Consider the following 17,679-nt stretch of genomic DNA (forward strand, 5'->3'; position numbering starts at 1 on the left):
TCATCATGAATTAATCATTAACATTTGGTTCATGCATGTGACCGACCAATACCTCATGAGCAGTGCTTAATTTGAGTCGGATACTGCCGGAACAAGATCCGGCACCTGTTCATTTTGGACTGTTTTATTCCGGAACCTAATTGGCCGGATCCAGTACCACTTGTGGCATGAAAAATTACTATCACTTTTTGCAATGTACAAGACCAAAGTTCAAGTTGTGGTGCCTCTTCGTTAATTCTCCTGCACCCACAAAAGAAAACGTCATGTGAAGAAGATTTTCAGCCTGGGCCTAATATTCTATGAGTTGATTTGGGTTGAGCCGGCCCGGGTTTATGGTTTGCGAAACATTGCCTGCAACTCTCATCTCTCCAGCGTGTTGCACTTCATAATTTATTTCCTTATAGAATCAAAGCTGCGCGAAAGGTTCTGGAGGAAGTCTAAAGTAAAATGACGTATGAAATGTGTTTTTAAAAGGCCAACAATTTTTAATACAGCATAAATAACCTACGTGAAAACGTATTGCTGAAAAAGCACAATGAGTAGATATAATATTTCACCTCAAGTTGTTGCATGAATGGCCTATGGGAATATGCTAATACTTTCTCTTTATCAACATATATTCTTAAATCTGCTTCATCTTCAAATCATATGTACTCCTCGGCCTGAACTATTGGCCAGACACCCACACATTATTGACACATACACATGCACGCGCATCCCTTTCCACTCTGAGGATACTGTATGGAGGAGGAGACATGGTAAAGTCATGTGATGTTTACACTATCCTGCTGCTGCATCCCTGACACCCATATCCCTGACACCCATATCCCTGACACCCATATCCCTGACTCCCATATCCCTGACACCCATATCCCTGACTCCCAGCCTGTCCCCAGGATGTCTGCACTGCTGAGCACCACAGAACCCCCAAAGTGAAAATACATCTGAAACTCAGTCCTTCTGGGGGTTTTCTGGACATTTCTATTTCAGGAAGAATACATGTGTTTTTGTTGTTTAGTTACCCTGGTACAGTAGATGATGAGCCTGATGAGTTTAGCAGGACTGAGCTAAAAAGAAAACAGTCACTGAGTGGAAAACAGTAGAGGTATGTGGCTGATTGTAACCGAACTGTCATTGGGAACGGTCAAACCAAGACTGTGACTGAATGCATCACCCTTATGGTGAAGAGGTTTTAGATCTTTTAGTGTTCAATCAGCACTATATAACCTCTCACTCTTTGTCTCTTCCTCCTCACATTCACCCTCTTTCTTTTCTTTTCTCTCCTCTCTCTGTCTTAGGTTGCAGCATATTTGAGAACTGTAAGCGGTGTAACAATGGGACGTGGGGGCCCAGAGATGATTTCTTCGTCAAGGGGAAGTACTGTGCTGAGTGTCGACCCGGCTGGTCAGGCGGTGACTGCTTGAGTGAGTTCACTCCTTCTCCCATATACCTCTACCCACATTACCTCCCAGCATGGTTACGGGTAAAACTCACCCTTAACCACAGATCTAGGATCAGTTTACCTTATTCCCCCAGTTCAAACAAAAACCATTAGGGGGATTAAATAATATATGACCCTGTATCAAGTTTATAGGCAACTTCCACTAGCTTTCCTTCCATGCCTATAGGCACATACCTTCTACCTTCAACCCAGTTAAACTGAACAAAAATAGAAATGCAACATGCAACAATTTCTAAGATTGTACTGAATTATAGTTCATATAAAAAAAATCTGTCAATTGAAATTCATTCATTAGGCCCTAATCTATGGATTTCATATGACTAGGAATACATTTACGAATTTGTTGTTCACAGATAATTAAAAAAGAGGTAGAGGTGTGGATCAGAAAAACAGTCAGGATCTGGTGTGACACCATTTGCCTCATGCAGCGTGACACATCTCGTTCTCGTAGTGGATCAGGCTGTTGATTGTGTCCTGTGGAATGTAGTCCAACTCTTCTTCAATGGCTGTGTGAAGTAACTGGTTATTGCCGGGAACTGGAACACACTGACGCACACGTCAATCCAGAGCATCCCAAACATGCTCCATAGGTGACAGTTCTACTGAGTATGCAGGCCATGGAACAATTGGAATTGCAGGAATTGTATACAAATCCTTGCAACATGGGGCCATGCATTATCATGCTGAAACATGAGGAGGATGAATGGCATAACAATGGGCCTTAGGATCTTGTTACGTTATCTCTGTGCATTCAAATTGCAAACGATAAAATGCCATTTTGTTCATTGTCCGTAGTTTATGCCTGCCCATACCATAACCCCACCGCCACCATGGGGCACTCTAGTCACAATGTTGAAATCTGCAAGGCACTCGCCCACATGACGCCATACACTTGGTCTGTGGTTGTGAGGCCGGTTGGACGTACTGCCAATTTCTCTAAAACAACATTGTAGGCTGCTTATGGTAGAGAAATGTACATTATATTCTCTGGCAACAGCTTTGGTGGACATTCCTGCAGTCAGCATGCCAATTTCACTCTCCCTCAAAACTTGTGACATCTGTAGCATTGTGTTGATCATTACACAAGGTTCACCTGTGTAACGATCATGCTGTTTAATCATCTTCTTGATATGCCACAACTGTCAGATGGATGGATTATCTTGGCAAAGGATAAATGCTCACTAACATGGATGTAAACAAATGTGTGTTCAAAATATTAGAAAAATAAGCTTTTTATGTGAATGGAACATTTCTGTGACCTTCCACGTTGTGTTTTTGTTAAAGTGTACTATAGGAGAGACGTCTGGCACAACCGTATGTTTGGTGGATGAAAGCTAAATGCCTCTGGGTTTTATCATTCAATGAGCTGAAACAACAAGTCAAGACACTGTTAATCAACATCCTGGAATCTCACAATACCATTTGATATGTCATGTCTGGAGTATAGCTTTAACAATATGCAAATAACAAAATGTGCTGTGAGGCACTGGTAGAAAGACTTTTCATCAACAGCAGAAACTTGGCATGTATTTGCGGCTCTAGGCCGCAGGCCTGTGGTTTCTGCGTATTTTGTATATTTTTTCCAGCCTGCAGTTTTAATTTGTCTCCCACTGGAAATGTATTCTTTTTTTCATGTATTTTTTTTGTGCTATCTAGAAACTAAACGGTTCTTCGGCTGAGCCCATAGAAGAACCCTTTTTGGTTCCAGCTAGAACCCTTTACACAGAGGGTTCTACATTGAACCCAAAAGTGTTCTACCTGGAACCAAAAATGGTTCTCCTATGGGGACAGCCGAAGAACCCTTTTGGAACCCTTTTTTCTACGAGTGTGTACCATTTTCTTACTATGTAACTGGTAACCAACATGCAATACCTCAACTCTAGAAGGCAATAACATAGTGTAATTTGTAAACATTTCTAAAAACATAATTCCAATTTGACATTATGGGGTATTGTGTGTACTGTAGATCAGTGCCTTCAGAAGGTGTTCACACCCATTGATTTGTCGGACTAAAATGTATTTAATTTTATTTATTTAATGTAAACGATCGAGTGGAATAAATTATATATACTGTATACACATTGTTGTCCTTAAGCCATTTTTCCACAACTTTGGAAGTATGCTTGTCCATTTGGAAGACCCATTTGCGACCAAGCTTTAACTTCCTGATTGATGTCTTGAAATGTTTCTTTAATATATCCACATAATTTTCCTACCTCATGGTGCCATCTATTTTGTGAAGTGCACCAGTCCCTCCTGCAGCAAAGCACCCCCACAACATGATGCTGCCACCTCTGTGCTTCACGGTTGGGATGGTGTTCTTCGGCTTTCAAGCACCCCCCTTTTTCCTCCAAACATAACGATGGTCATTATGGCCAAACAGTTCTATTTTTGTTTCATCAGACCAGAGGACATTTCTCCAAAAGTATGATCTTCATCCCCATGTGCAGTTGCAAACTGTAGTCTGGCTTTTTACCATGCCTTTCTAAGGTCTTCGAAAGCCAAGTCAACAAACAGATTACCGACCATTTCGAATCTCACCATACCTTCTCTGCTATGCAATCTGGTTTCAGAGCTAGTCATGGGTGCACCTCAGCCACGCTCAAGGTCCTAAACGATATCTTAACTGCCATCGATAAGAAACATTACTGTGCAGCTGTATTCATTGATCTGGCCAAGGCTTTCGACTCTGTCAATCAGCACATCCTCATCGGCAGACTCGACAGCCTTGGTTTCTCAAATGATTGCCTCGCCTGGTTCACCAACTACTTCTCTGATAGAGTTCAGTGTGTCAAATCGGAGGGTCTGCTGTCCGGACCTCTGGCAGTCTCTATGGGGGTGCCACAGGGTTCAATTCTTGGACCGACTCTCTTCTCTGTATACATCAATGAGGTCGCTCTTGCTGCTGGTGAGTCTCTGATCCACCTCTACGCAGACGACACCCTTCTGTATACTTCTGGCCCTTCTTTGGACACTGTGTTAACAACCCTCCAGGCAAGCTTCAATGCCATACAACTCTCCTTCCGTGGCCTCCAATTGCTCTTAAATACAAGTAAAACTAAATGCATGCTCTTCAACTGATCGCTACCTGCACCTGCCCGCCTGTCCAACATCACTACTCTGGACCGCTCTGACTTAGAATATGTGGACAACTACAAATACTTAGGTGTCTGGTTAGACTGTAAACTCTCCTTCCAGACCCATATCAAACATCTCCAATCCAAAGTTAAATCTAGAATTGGCTTCACAATTTCACAACAAAGCATCCTTCACTCATGCTGCCAAACATACCCTTGTAAAACTGACCATCCTACCAATCCTCGACTTTGGCGATGTCATTTACAAAATAGCCTCCAATACCCTACTCAACAAATTGGATGCAGTCTATCACAATGCAATCTGTTTTGTCACCAAAGCCCCATATACTACCCACCATTGCGACCTGTACGCTCTCGTTGGCTGGCCCTGGCTTCATACTCGTCGCCAAACCCACTGGCTCCATGTCATCTACAAGACCCTGCTAGGTAAAGACCCCCTTATCTTAGCTCGCTGGTCACCATAGCATCTCCCACCTGTAGCACACGCTCCAGCAGGTATATCTCTCTAGTCACCCCCAAAAAGTATTATTTCTTTGGCCGCCTCTCCTTCCAGTTCTCTGCTGCCAATGACTGGAACGAACTACAAAAATCTAAACACTTATCTCCCTCACTAGCTTTAAGCACCAACTGTCAGAGCAGCTCACAGATTACTGCACCTGTACATAGCCCACCTATAATTTAGCCCAAACAACTACCTCTTTCCCTACTGTGTTTAAATGATTTATTTATTTTGCTCCTTTGTACCCCATTATTTTTATTTCTACTTTGCATTCTTCCATTGCAAATCTACCATTCCAGTGTTTTACTTGCTATATTGTATTTACTTTGCCACCATGGCCTTTTTTTGCCTTTACCTCCCTTATCTCACCTCATTTGCTTACATCGTATATAGACTTGTTTATACTGTATTATTGACTGCATGTTTGTTTTACTCCATGTGTAACTCTGTGTCGTTGTATGTGTCGAACTGCTTTGCTTTATCTTGGCCAGGTCGCAATTGTAAATGAGAACTTGTTCTCAACTTGCCTACCTGATAAAGGTGAAATAATATTTTTTTTTTTTTAAATAAAAAAATAAAATGGCTGTTTTGGAGCAGTTGCTTCTTCCTTGCTGAGCGGCCTTTCAGGTTATGTCGATATAGGTTTCCTCCAGCATATTCACAAGGTCCTTTGCTGTTGTTCTGGGATTTATTTGCACTTTTCGCACCAAAGTACGTTAATCTCTAAGAGACAGAACGTGTCTCCTTCCTGAGCGGTATGACGGCTGCGTGTTGGTGTTTGGTGTATGGTGTTTATACTTGCATACTATTGTTTGTACAGATAAACGTGGTACCGTCAGGCATTTGTAAATTGCTCCCAAGGATGAGCCAGACATGTGGATGTCCGCAATTTTTTTTCTGAGGTCTTGGCTGATTTCTTTTGATTTTCCCATGATGTCAATCAAAAAGGCACTGAGTTTTAAGGTAGGCCTTGAAATACATCCACAGGTACACCTCCAATTGACTCAAATTATGTCAATTAGCCTATCAGAATCTTCTAAAGCCATGACAAAATTTTCTGGAATTTTCCAAGCTGTTTAAAGGCACAGTCAACTTAGTGTATGTAAACTTCTGACCCACTGGAATTGTGATACAGTGAATTATAAGTTAAATAATCTCTGTAAACAATTGTTGGAAAAATTACTTGTGTCATGCAGAAAGTAGATGTCCTAACTGACTTGCCAAGACTATAACAAGACATTTGTGGAGTGGTTGAAAAACACGTTTTAATGACTCCAACCTAAGTTTATGTAAACTTCCGGCAACAACAGTATATTTTTTTACATTCATTTTTACACTAAAATATATTGATTAGATACTGTAAGTATTCAACCCCCTGCGTCAATACATGTTAGAATCACCTTTGGCATCGATTACAGCTGTGAGTCTTTCTGGGTAAATCTCTAAGGGATTTGCAGACTGAACCAAGGTGGAAAGGTGAAAAGATGGAAAGCAGACTGAACCAGGTTTTCCTCTTGGATCTTATCTGTGCTTAGCTCTATTCTGTTTATTTTTACCCAAAACTAAACTACATAGGCCTTGCCAATGATAAGCACACCCATAATATGATGCAGCCACCACCATGCGTGAAAACACGTACTCAGTCATGTGTTGGATTTGCCCAAAACATAATACCTTGTATTCAGTATTACTTTAGTGCCTTATTGCAAACAGGATGCATGTTTTGGAATATTTTTATTGTGCACAGGCTTCCTTCTTTCCACTCTGTCATTTATGTTAGGATTGCGGAGTAATTACAATGTTTTTGATCCATCCTCAGTTTTCTCCTATAACAGCCATTAAACGCTGTAACTGTTTTAATATCACCAATGGCCTCATGGTGAAATCCCTGAGATGTTTCCTTCCCCCCTGGCAACTTAGTTAGGAAGGGCGCCTGTATCTTTGTAGTAACTGTGTATATAGATACACCATCCAAAATGTAATTAATACCTTCACCATGCTCAAAGGGATATTCAGTGTCTCCTTTATTTTATTTTTACCCATCTACCAATAGGTGCCTTTCTTTGTGAGGCCTTGTAATACCGCCCTGCTCTTTGTCGTGAAATACACTGCTTGACTGAGGGAAGTTACAAATAATTGGATGTTTTGGGTACAGAGATAGGGTAGTCCTTTACAAATCATGTTAAAACACTATTATTGCACACAGAGTGAGTCCATACAACATATTATGAGACTTGTTACTTTCCTCCTAAACTTATTTAAGCCTAACAAAAGGGTTGAATACTTACTGACTCAATACATTTTAGCTATTAATTTTTAATTAATTGGCAAACATTCTAAAAACATAATTCCACTTTGACATTATGGGGTTTTGTGTGTAGATTTGTGTCACAAAATCTCAATATAATCAATTTTAAGTTCAGGCAGTAACAACAAAATGTGACCGACCTGCTTGATTCGGTCTTATGTCGCAAAATTTGAAACTATGTTTTTTACTTTGGATAAAAGTAGAGACTCAGAACTAGACAATGTTATATCATACACTACAGTTGAGGAACAATGGAAAAGTAATTCTTCTTTGAAAGTTGATACATTTGTAACCTTACTTGAATGTTTTGGTAAACCTACTGGAGAGCTCTCCTGTGTCTACACCCATTCAGCATTGTTCACACCCTCTTAAGCCTTAGTCCCACCCATCTCTTTAAGGATTCACATATGAGACCGAGTACTGAACAACCAAAGATTTCAAGACTAAAGGCTGGTTTATACTATGTCTATTGACAGTTGTTGCAGTGAAATCATGAACATGCTATTGTCGTCCGACATCAAACTTGTCGTTTGTCAATTTGAAAAAGTATAAACACAAAAACTACAGGCATGACATCAGCAGCCTGATCGTACAAAATAGCATAACTACTGTAGTGTATTTTAACACCAATAAATATACCCGTTTAAAATATGTATTTAGTGTATGTCAATCTAGCAAACCAGGCAACTAAAAGCAACTTTTCTAAACACTGTTTTGGTTTGTTTTTAGCTTGTTAGCTAGCTAGCTAATTTTAAGTTAGCTGGCAAGCCAGTTCCAATAATGACCATGCCAGATAGCTGACACCGTATTCACTTTACCTCATTTGTCTTCATTATTACAGAAAAATAAACTCACAACAAAATCATTATTTACAAGTTAATGGCGAGCCAATTACAGAAAATAGCTTAGTGTGACGAAATAAAAGCAGGGCTTTCTTCAGGAGAATTTTAGAACTTGGACACTGTCTCATTGACCTAACGTTATATCCTAATTTGACTTTGGTGCAGGTCACATTCTTCACATTACTGTCTCTGGTAAACACATACTATATCAAATAAAATCTAAGTTGAATTGTCACATGCACAGGTTACAGAAAATGTAGTGAAATTGTTACTTGCATAGTAGAGTATTTTGTTTATTAAACATGTAGCTAGCTAGCTAAATAATTAACCATAATCCCAACTCATAACATTACTACCCTCGATGAAACTTCAGGTTTCTAACCATTCAGGTTCAATTTTGGCTAGCTAGTTAACATTAGGCAATAACTAGCAATGCAAATGGCTCTGGGATACAAATACTATTACTAGACAGATCATACACATGACATTAGCTAATGAGCCAGCCATTAGCCATGGTGCAGGTCACATTCTTCACATTACCGTCTCTGGTAAACACATGCTATATCAAATAGCTAGCTAGCTAACAGTAGGTTTTAGCTTCAAATGAAAATGACTTTCTGACTAAATTAGAAACGTATAATATCTGACAATGTAGCTAGCTAGACTATATTAATTGTATATATGGATGGACCCTTCTCCCTCTCTGTCACGAATGCCATGGTTGCCCTTAGTTTGAAGATGTAATCCAGAGCCAGGTGTTTTAGACAACAGCCTTCTCTGTGTTCTCTTTTCAACTCACTCTGCGTATTTGCAATCAAACGGCAGAATTTCCTTCATACCCTTATCTATCATACTCTAAAAAAGTGTATGTTCAAATGCCTCTCCTGTGAAGTAGTGAGGCGCGACATACACATAGTTCACTGAAATGAGTCACAAATGTGGAAAAAGTCAAGGGGTGTGAATACTTTCTGAAGGCACTGTATGAGCTACACAACACAATGATTTACTTATTATGACTAGAAACTGGCCAAATTATGATTCAAATGATCAACTAGTATGCTGTTTTACAGTAACGTACAATTACATCAAGAAATGAAAAGCCTATTGCATTGCATAATTATGTAAAGTGTGAGCTCTGAGTGGTTCTTTTCCTGTTTACAGAGTGTGGAGGAGTGATCCGTAAACGTCAGGGCCACATAGTCCTGGAGAGTTACCCCACCAACGCTCGTTGTGAGTGGACTGTTCAGGTGGACCGAGCATTCACCATCGATTTCAGGTGGGTGTGACCAACCATGTATTTGACCTGGGTTGTCTCTGAACTTCAAGACCGAGTTAGTTCACTGAACTTAAAAACCTCTACGGGATTGGTGTCCCCACACCGGGACGGTTGAGCTAATGTGCGCTAATGTGATTAGCATGATATTGACAGTAACAGCAAACTTTCCAGGACATAGACATGTCTTATACGAGCAGAAAGCTTAAATTCTTGTTGATTTAACTGCACAGTCTAATTTACAGTAGCTATTACAGTGAAAAAATACCATACTATTGTTTGAGGATAGTGCACAACAACATTTTTTTAATCAATTGGTACATTCACCTCTGAAGGTAAATAATGTACTTACATTCAGTAATCTTGCTCTGATTTGAATCCTGAGGGTCCCACTGATAAAATGTACCACAGTTTTGTTTGATAAAATCCATTTTTATATTCAAATGTAAGATCTGGGTCCTACAGTTTGAACCCCTGCTGCCTCCGGCTCCACACCCATCCCGCCTAGCCATCTAGATGTGTGAAAGTTAGTGTAAAAGTTAATGATCCATCAAGTATGACATTCGTGGGAGCGTGTACATTTAAATGTTATATTACCATATCATTTTTGTATTTTCTCTATAGTTATGTACTTAAAAATGTATCAATTTACCAATTCGGCACCTTTGGGCAGACTTGATACAAAATATTGTCCAGTATTACTGGATCAATCTAAAACTTTGCAACAAACTGCTGTCATCTAGTGGACAAAATCTAAATTGCGCCAAAACTGCAATAATATATTATGGCCTTTCTCTTGCATTTCAAAGATGATGGAACAAAAAATATTTTGAAAACTCATGTTTTTTTTGTTTGTATTATCTTTTACCAGATCTAATGTGTTATATTCTCCTACAGTCATTTCACATTTCCACAAACTTCAAATTGTTTCCTTTCAAATGGTATCAAGCATATGCATATCCTTGCTTCAGGTCCTGAGCTACAGGCAGTTAGATTTGGGTATGTCATTTTTGGCGAAATTGAAAAAAGGGTCAGATACTTAGGAGGTTTAATTCATTTAAGCCTGGTGTTGCTAAATGAAAGCTAGTTCTGGCTAGTCAAGCATTGTGAAACAAACAGTGTCACTTAGTCATATTTTCCTCTGACATGAAAAGGCTAGACTTTGGCCTCTCTGGTGACCATCTGTAATAGTTATTAATACTTGACCCATTTAAGACTAATTTAATTTCAGTTTTCACAGTTCTATGAGAGGTATTTCATGAACCAATGTCTAGACGAAGGTTGGAACCACACAAAGTCTTGAATAAAAGTCATTGCATTTCATTTATGTGATGTATTTTTTTATGTGATGTATTTTTTCCAAAATACATAAAACTTTTTGACAGGCAAGCATATATTTGAGGGCTTTTATGATAAAAAAAAAAGCCACATTGAATATTGAGCTGCATTCAGTCTGTTGGCACAATACGTAGTACATACAGTAATAGCTTTGAGTGTTAAAATAAATAGATCCATAGTAAAAAAATAGCATTCTTCACATACACATAAAGTTCCAGGTTAAACTACACAACCATGCCAAGCTCAGACAAGCTCCATGATCAGATGACAAATGTGTCTGCAAGTACAGTAAAGACATAAAACAGGTTTCCAGGCCCGCTTGGGCTATCGTCACACGACATGGTCTATCGACAGAAAGAGATTGATGAAATATCTCCAAGTGAAGAAATAGGGCCTCATACTGCTGTTTTATGTATTATATGACATACAAGCCACAGAAACCATGAATTAAATAGTGCTCTTCTCTGTTTCATGTTGCTCTGCTCATAGTTGGACTAATGGAAAGTTATGAGTTTTTGCATCAGCCAGCTAAACCTTACTGGCAGGGCCATCTTCTATTTATTACTCACTACTCTTGGCTACATCACACTTATTTATTGCTGTACTAATGACGGACAACAACACACTCAGCGAGTTACACAGCAACACACGCTGCACACACATACTTTTAAGGCCCTAAGATATTCCCGAAAACTAAAACCCAGGGCCAATTAGCACAAGCCCCTTTTTTCTTTTTTTAACTAGGATAGTCAGTTAAAGAACAAATTCTTATTTTCAAAGACAGCCTAGGAACAGTGGGTTAACTGCGTTGTTCAGGGGCAGAACAACAGATTTGTATCTTGTCAGCTAGGGGATTCAAACTTTCAACCTTTTGGTTACTAGTCCAACACTCTAACCACTAGGCTACCCTGCCGCCCTTGACCTAAGAGACTGTCACACCCTGACCTTAGAGATCCTGTTTATCTCTATTTGGTTTGGTCAGGGTGTGATTTGGGGTGGGTATTCAATGTTCTATTATTTGTATTTCTATGTTTTGGCCGGGTAGGGTTCTCAATCAGGGACAGCTGTCTATCGTTGTCTCTGATTGAGAACCATACTTAGGTAGCCCTATTTCCCACCTGTCTTTGTGAGAAGTTGACTTTGTTAATGGCACTTTTCCTTAAGCATCACGGTTTGTTTTGTAGTGTTTATTGTTTTGTTTGGCATCTTTTTCTAATAAAGAAAACACGTACTCACACCACGCTTCACCTTGGTCCTCTTCATTCAACGGCCGTGTCAGAACTTCCCACCACAAACGGACCAAGCAGCGTGGTAAGGAGGAGCAGCGTGTTCAGGATTCATGGACTTGGGAGTAAATCCTGGACGGGAAAGGACCCTGGAGGCAGGCTGGGGAATATTGCCATCCGAAAGAGGAACTGGAAGCAGCTAAAGCTGAGCGGTGGTGATATGAGGAGGCTAACCATCGAAGCAGGCATGAGAGGCAGCCCCAAAATAACTTTTGGGAGGGGTGCACGGGGAGTGTGGCAGAGTCAGAATTCAGACCTGAGCCAACTCCCCGTGCTTGCCGTGGCGAGCATGTGACTGATCACCCACCGTGCTATGGGGTGATGCACATGGTGTCTCAAGTGAGCATTCACAGGCCGGCGTGCTCTGTGCCAGCGTCCCGCATTTGCCGGGTGGAAGTGGGCATCCAGCAAGAACGGGTTGTGCCAGCTCTGCGCTCGAGACCGCCAGTGCGCCTCCACGGCCCAGTGTATCCGGTGCCTCTACCAAGAACTAAGCCTCCTGTATGTCTCCCCAGCCTGGTGAGTCCTGTGCCTGCTCCCAGAGCCAGGCCTCCTGTGTGTCTCTCCATTCCAGTGATGATCCAAGGCAAGAACTTTCAAGTGATGATTCTTGGCAGGAAGCCTCCAGTGATGATCCATGGCACGAAGCCTCCAGTGAGTAGTCATGGCACAAAGCCTCCAGTGAGGAGTTATGGCACGACGCCTACAATGACAGTCCCCAGTCCTGAGTCTCCAGCGACGGTCCCCGGTCCGGAGCACCCAGCGACGGTCCCCGGTCCGGAGCACCCAGCGACGGTCCCCGGTCCGGAGCACCCAGCGACGGTCCCCGGTCCGGAGCACCCAGCGACGGTCCCCGGTCCGGAGCACCCAGCGGCGGTCCCCGGTCCGGAGCACCCAGCGGCGGTCCCCGGTCCGGAGCCCCCAGCGGCGGTCCCCGATCCGGGGCCCCCAGCGACGGTCTCCGATCCGGGGCCCCCAGCGACGGTCTCCGATCCGGGGCCCCCAGCGACGGTCTCCGATCCGGGGCCCCCAGCGACGGTCTCCGATCCGGGGCCCCCAGCGACGGTCTCCGATCCGGGGCCCCCAGCGACGGTCTCCGATCCGGGGCCCCCAGCGACGGTCTCCGATCCGGGGCCCCCAGCGACGGTCTCCGATCCGGGGCCCCCAGCGACGGTCTCCGGTCCGGGGCCCCCAGCGACGGTCTCCGGTCCGGGGCCCCCAGCGACGGTCTCCGGTCCGAGACTTTGATAACACTTGGCATTGTGATAAAGTCTGATTTAAAATATGAAGTAAAATTGTCCTTTATATGTTGAGCCAAAGATCTTAAATCTACCGATATAGATTGTAAACTCACACTCCATCCAAATCCTTGTTTTCTGTATTCCCTGTACTGTTTACAGCTGGCATCACTCACTGTTCTGTCCCAACAAAAATCCAAGCTTGTTCATTAAAAGGATATACCAATATGTTTCTCTCACCAAGTATCCTATTCCCTTAAACTCCAATTAAAACAGGTCCCAAAGCCACACAGACCTCTGGATGACCTTATATTCACAGGGAAAGCTGACGAAGCATGGTGGGAGTTGACATCAGTGTATTCACCAATCATACTATTTAGCTTGGCAGTGTGACATTGAGTTAATAAGCAATCATACATCAATGACACTTCAACAACTTACAATAAATCACTTACAATCAGACCAGTGTTAATAGTCAGTCACACATGTTTGATTTGATGACTGATTCTGAAGAATGAGACCAGATATTTACAGGCATCAAACACACATACCATACATTTGTCACTGTGTTCAAAATATACAACTCTGATGGAAAACTGTGGGGATCCGTATTGAGTGTTATGTGCAAATTTACTCTTAAAGTTAAAGTTAGGGTGAACACATCAAGTATCCCTAAGATGTTTCTAATAGTACTGAAGCTTGACTAATAAATTAAGCATATGTTTTCTATAACTGGACATGTGTTAACTCAAACATCCGTCGTTGTAAAATGTATGTCTAAAATATGTTCCGTTTTCGCAGCCCGTGTCACTAACAATTGTATCGTCATATCTTACATTTTTGATCTTAGCTCAAGTGCATTATTGTCCCATTAGTAAAATTTTAGCTTTGTTGCCTCAAATTAGATAGCATTAGACATGATCTCAGCTGAAAGCCTTGCAGATACATTTTTTATAACGACTGAGTCAATTGTTTTTTTTAGCATTGATCTCTTTCGCAGGCGAGGGAAGCTTAAAAAAAGATGACTGTATGAAAAAGTACTCATCAGTGTTGCCTTCGTGAAAAGATTCCATATCTGTAATAGATTTCGCTTTCATCACAACGGGAGGAATTTAAACATTCAATTCTCACCTCCATTTAAAAAGAAATGAGTTGTGCAAAGTAGTGGAATCACTGTTCCAATCACTACTGCTGGCTGTAGTAAAAGTCAGGGGTGTGAGATGGTGCCAGCCAGGATGGCAGCACCAGTAAAGCCGGGTAGGCGACCCCTCTCAGAGCGCTCCAGTAAAAACAAGGGCTCTAGCAGGAAAGAAAGAGAAGTCTCCCTACTCAGAGTCAAGGGGGGCAATGAGGTGCAATAACACACCATTTACATCATGTTTACTATGTATACCACGTGAGAAACCTCTTAATTGGTTTTAAATGGAAAATCCAGGCCTGGCTACTGCAATGAAAACTTTCTGGCTGGAATAAACAGAGGAGTGACAGGATGAGTGAATGGTATAAGTGACTAGCTGAAACAAACCGTGCCAATTGGCTTCCGTATACACACCTTTTAAATGTCACTGCAAGAGAATAGGTACGTTCTCAAAATACATACTTTTTTCACTTGCAATATTTTAGCTGTAGACACATATATTTCCAGGTTAATTCAAGGTGTGGAGATCAATTTATGTGGATTTGTGTCACAAACCAACCCCCAAACCCTATACTCCCATTAGTACTTCACATTGAGGTAAACTGTCAATACCACTAAATAAACTCAGTAATAAAATCATTTAGAACAGTCTCCCCAAGATACTTCTAACCAGCTCCCTCCCTCCCTCCCTCTCTCCCTCTCTCCCTCCCTCTCTCCCTCCCTCCCTCCCTCCCTCCCTCCCTCTCCACCCACAGGTTTATGATGCTGAGCCTGGAGTTTGACCATTCCTGTCGCTACGACTACATCGAGGTGCGTGATGGTGACAGTATCAACTCTCGTGTGATTGGTCGGTTCTGTGGGAACAACAGGGCTGCTCCAATCCAGAGCTCTGGCAACTCCCTACACGTCCTGTTTGTAGCCGATGGCTATAAGAACTTTGACGGCTTCTTCGCCACCTTCCAAGAAAGCTCAGGTAGGAACAGTACCTCCCAGAGTAGATTTTGTACCGAAAGTTGGCAAATTGATGAATAAGATCTGGGAATATATTGTGGTTTGCAAATATCCCATCATAAGTTGAGAAAGTTTAGAAAAATACTTGAGGGCTTCGGTAGCAACCTGAATGTTAACTTATGGCTGTTATGATAACTAAGCAGAGCACACCCTTATCAAACTCATTCCAGGGAATCCCTGCTTGGCAGCCTAAGAGAGAAACCACATAAGTACCAACTTAACCTGTCACTCAGCTCCTCATTCAAACCCAATCACCATGAACACACATGGTAACATAGTACTCCAAGCACTCTACTCAAGCCACAAATACTTACCACAGGATACTGTACATTTTAGGGATGGGTGTTGGAGAGTAGGCGTGAATTTAAACACCAAAGTATTTTCTCACCTATATACAGTTCATACATTTTTTGCCATATCCCCAAAATAAACAATCCACTACAAACTTTGACTGTATTTCAGATCAATACTCAGGACAGATCAATGGTTCCTCTCCTGGTCTCCTTTGATTAGTGCAGATGAAGGGTGGGAGCGACGAAAGCCTGCAATTATTTGTATATTTTTTAATTACTGTTATGTAGGCCATGTAACGTGTCTAAGCATCCTTCCTGCTCCTTGTGTTTTAAGCATGCAGCTCCTCCCCCTGTCTCCATGATGGAACCTGTATCCTGGACACGTCCCAGTCCTACCACTGTGGCTGTCTGGGTGGCTACACTGGACAGCGGTGTGAGAATGGTGAGTACACTAAACTTTGGGTCAAACTATTCACAGAGGTGATGTGACTTGTGTTACTGGTGTCTTCCAGCTGTACAGTACAGTTAAAACAAAGACCTCAGACAACAAGCATGTAGAATTCTCCCATGACAATCTCTTCAGAGAGTCCAAATAGTGCTTACAACAATGACTAAGTCACATTCACTGATCTCTCCCTATTCCCTGCTGTCATTTCCCTATTCCCTACTGGTCACCTCCCTATTCCCTACTGTTCATCTCCCTATTCCCTACTGGTCACCTCCCTATTCCCCAATGCTCACCTCCCTATTCCCTACTGGTCACCTCCCTATTCCCCAATGGTCACCTCCCTATTCCCCAAAGGTCACCTCCCTATTCCCTACTGGTCATCTCCCTATTCCCTACCGGTCATCTCCCTATTCCCTACCGGTCATCTCCCTATTCCCTACCGGTCATCTCCCTATTCCCTACCGGTCACCTCCCTATTCCCTACTGGTCACCTCCCTATTCCCTACTGGTCCTCTACCTATTCCCTACTGGTCCTCTACCTATTCCCTACTGGTCATCTCCCTATTCCCTACTGGTCACCTCCCTATTCCCTACTGGTCATCTCCCTATTCCCTGCTGTCATCTCCCTCTCTAGTCCTGTGCAATCAGCAGCTGGGGAAACTGTGTCACCATGTCGACAGATGGACCATAAACCACTATGACCACCTGACAGAATTCTGACTTCATGAAACTGCACCTCACCATCTGAGTTTACTGTATGTATGGATTGTAAACATCTTGGAGAGAAATACCGACCCAGAGCGAATGATGAGAGCGATAGAGAGAGGCAGAGGAAGAGAGAGTGAGAGAGAGAATGACAGATATGGGCAAGTGGAAAATAAGTAAGCAAGACTAAGCTTGGCTAAGCTTCCCTCAGCCCATCTGAATCTGGGTCAGTCACCTGCCTGCCAACCAAACCATGCCAGGCAGCCTTCTACCTCGTCCTGAGAGGGCTCCAACAGGGCCCTGTATAGCTGGAGCTCCTTCTGTCCACAGCTCCACCACAACCCTGCTTCTTTATGGCCGCCAGGGCTAAAATTGAGTCTATACAACTTGTTGAACAAAACTGCTTCTATAATATGAGGCAGCTTTTCCATTGGATGAGAGGAGATCATGAAACGCATGGGAGAAGTGGAGAGATGGAATCTCGTCCATCTGGTATTCCCGTGAGGAGGGATGGAATCTCGTCCATCTGTCTGTCTGTCTGTCTGTCTGTCTGTCTGTCTGTCTGTCTGTCTGTCTGTCTGTCTGTCTGTCTGTCTGTCTGTCTGTCTGTCTGTCTGTCTGTCTGTCTGTCTGTCTGTCTGTCTGTCTGTCTGTCTGTCTGTCTGTCTGTCTGTCTGTCTGTCTGTCTGTCTGGCTGGCAGGCAGGCAGGCAGGCAGGCAGGCAGGCAGGCAGGCAGGCA

General features: G+C 42.5%; 1 protein-coding gene across 2 annotated transcripts in view; it reads left to right on the forward strand.

The window, feature by feature from the left end:
- LOC110497132 (inactive serine protease PAMR1) overlaps positions 1-17,679 on the forward strand; it is a 47,786-nt gene that overhangs the window by 16,365 nt on the left and 13,742 nt on the right. For both annotated transcript variants that reach the window (XM_021573107.2, XM_021573108.2), the window contains exons 3-6: positions 1,299-1,424; positions 9,371-9,485; positions 15,238-15,455; positions 16,121-16,228. In XM_021573107.2, the coding sequence (XP_021428782.2) occupies positions 1,299-1,424; positions 9,371-9,485; positions 15,238-15,455; positions 16,121-16,228 (567 nt within the window). The remainder of the gene's footprint in view (positions 1-1,298; positions 1,425-9,370; positions 9,486-15,237; positions 15,456-16,120; positions 16,229-17,679) is intronic.

This window comes from Oncorhynchus mykiss, chromosome 2 (genome assembly GCF_013265735.2).
Source record: "Oncorhynchus mykiss isolate Arlee chromosome 2, USDA_OmykA_1.1, whole genome shotgun sequence".
In the NCBI taxonomy this organism is placed as follows: domain Eukaryota; kingdom Metazoa; phylum Chordata; class Actinopteri; order Salmoniformes; family Salmonidae; genus Oncorhynchus; species Oncorhynchus mykiss.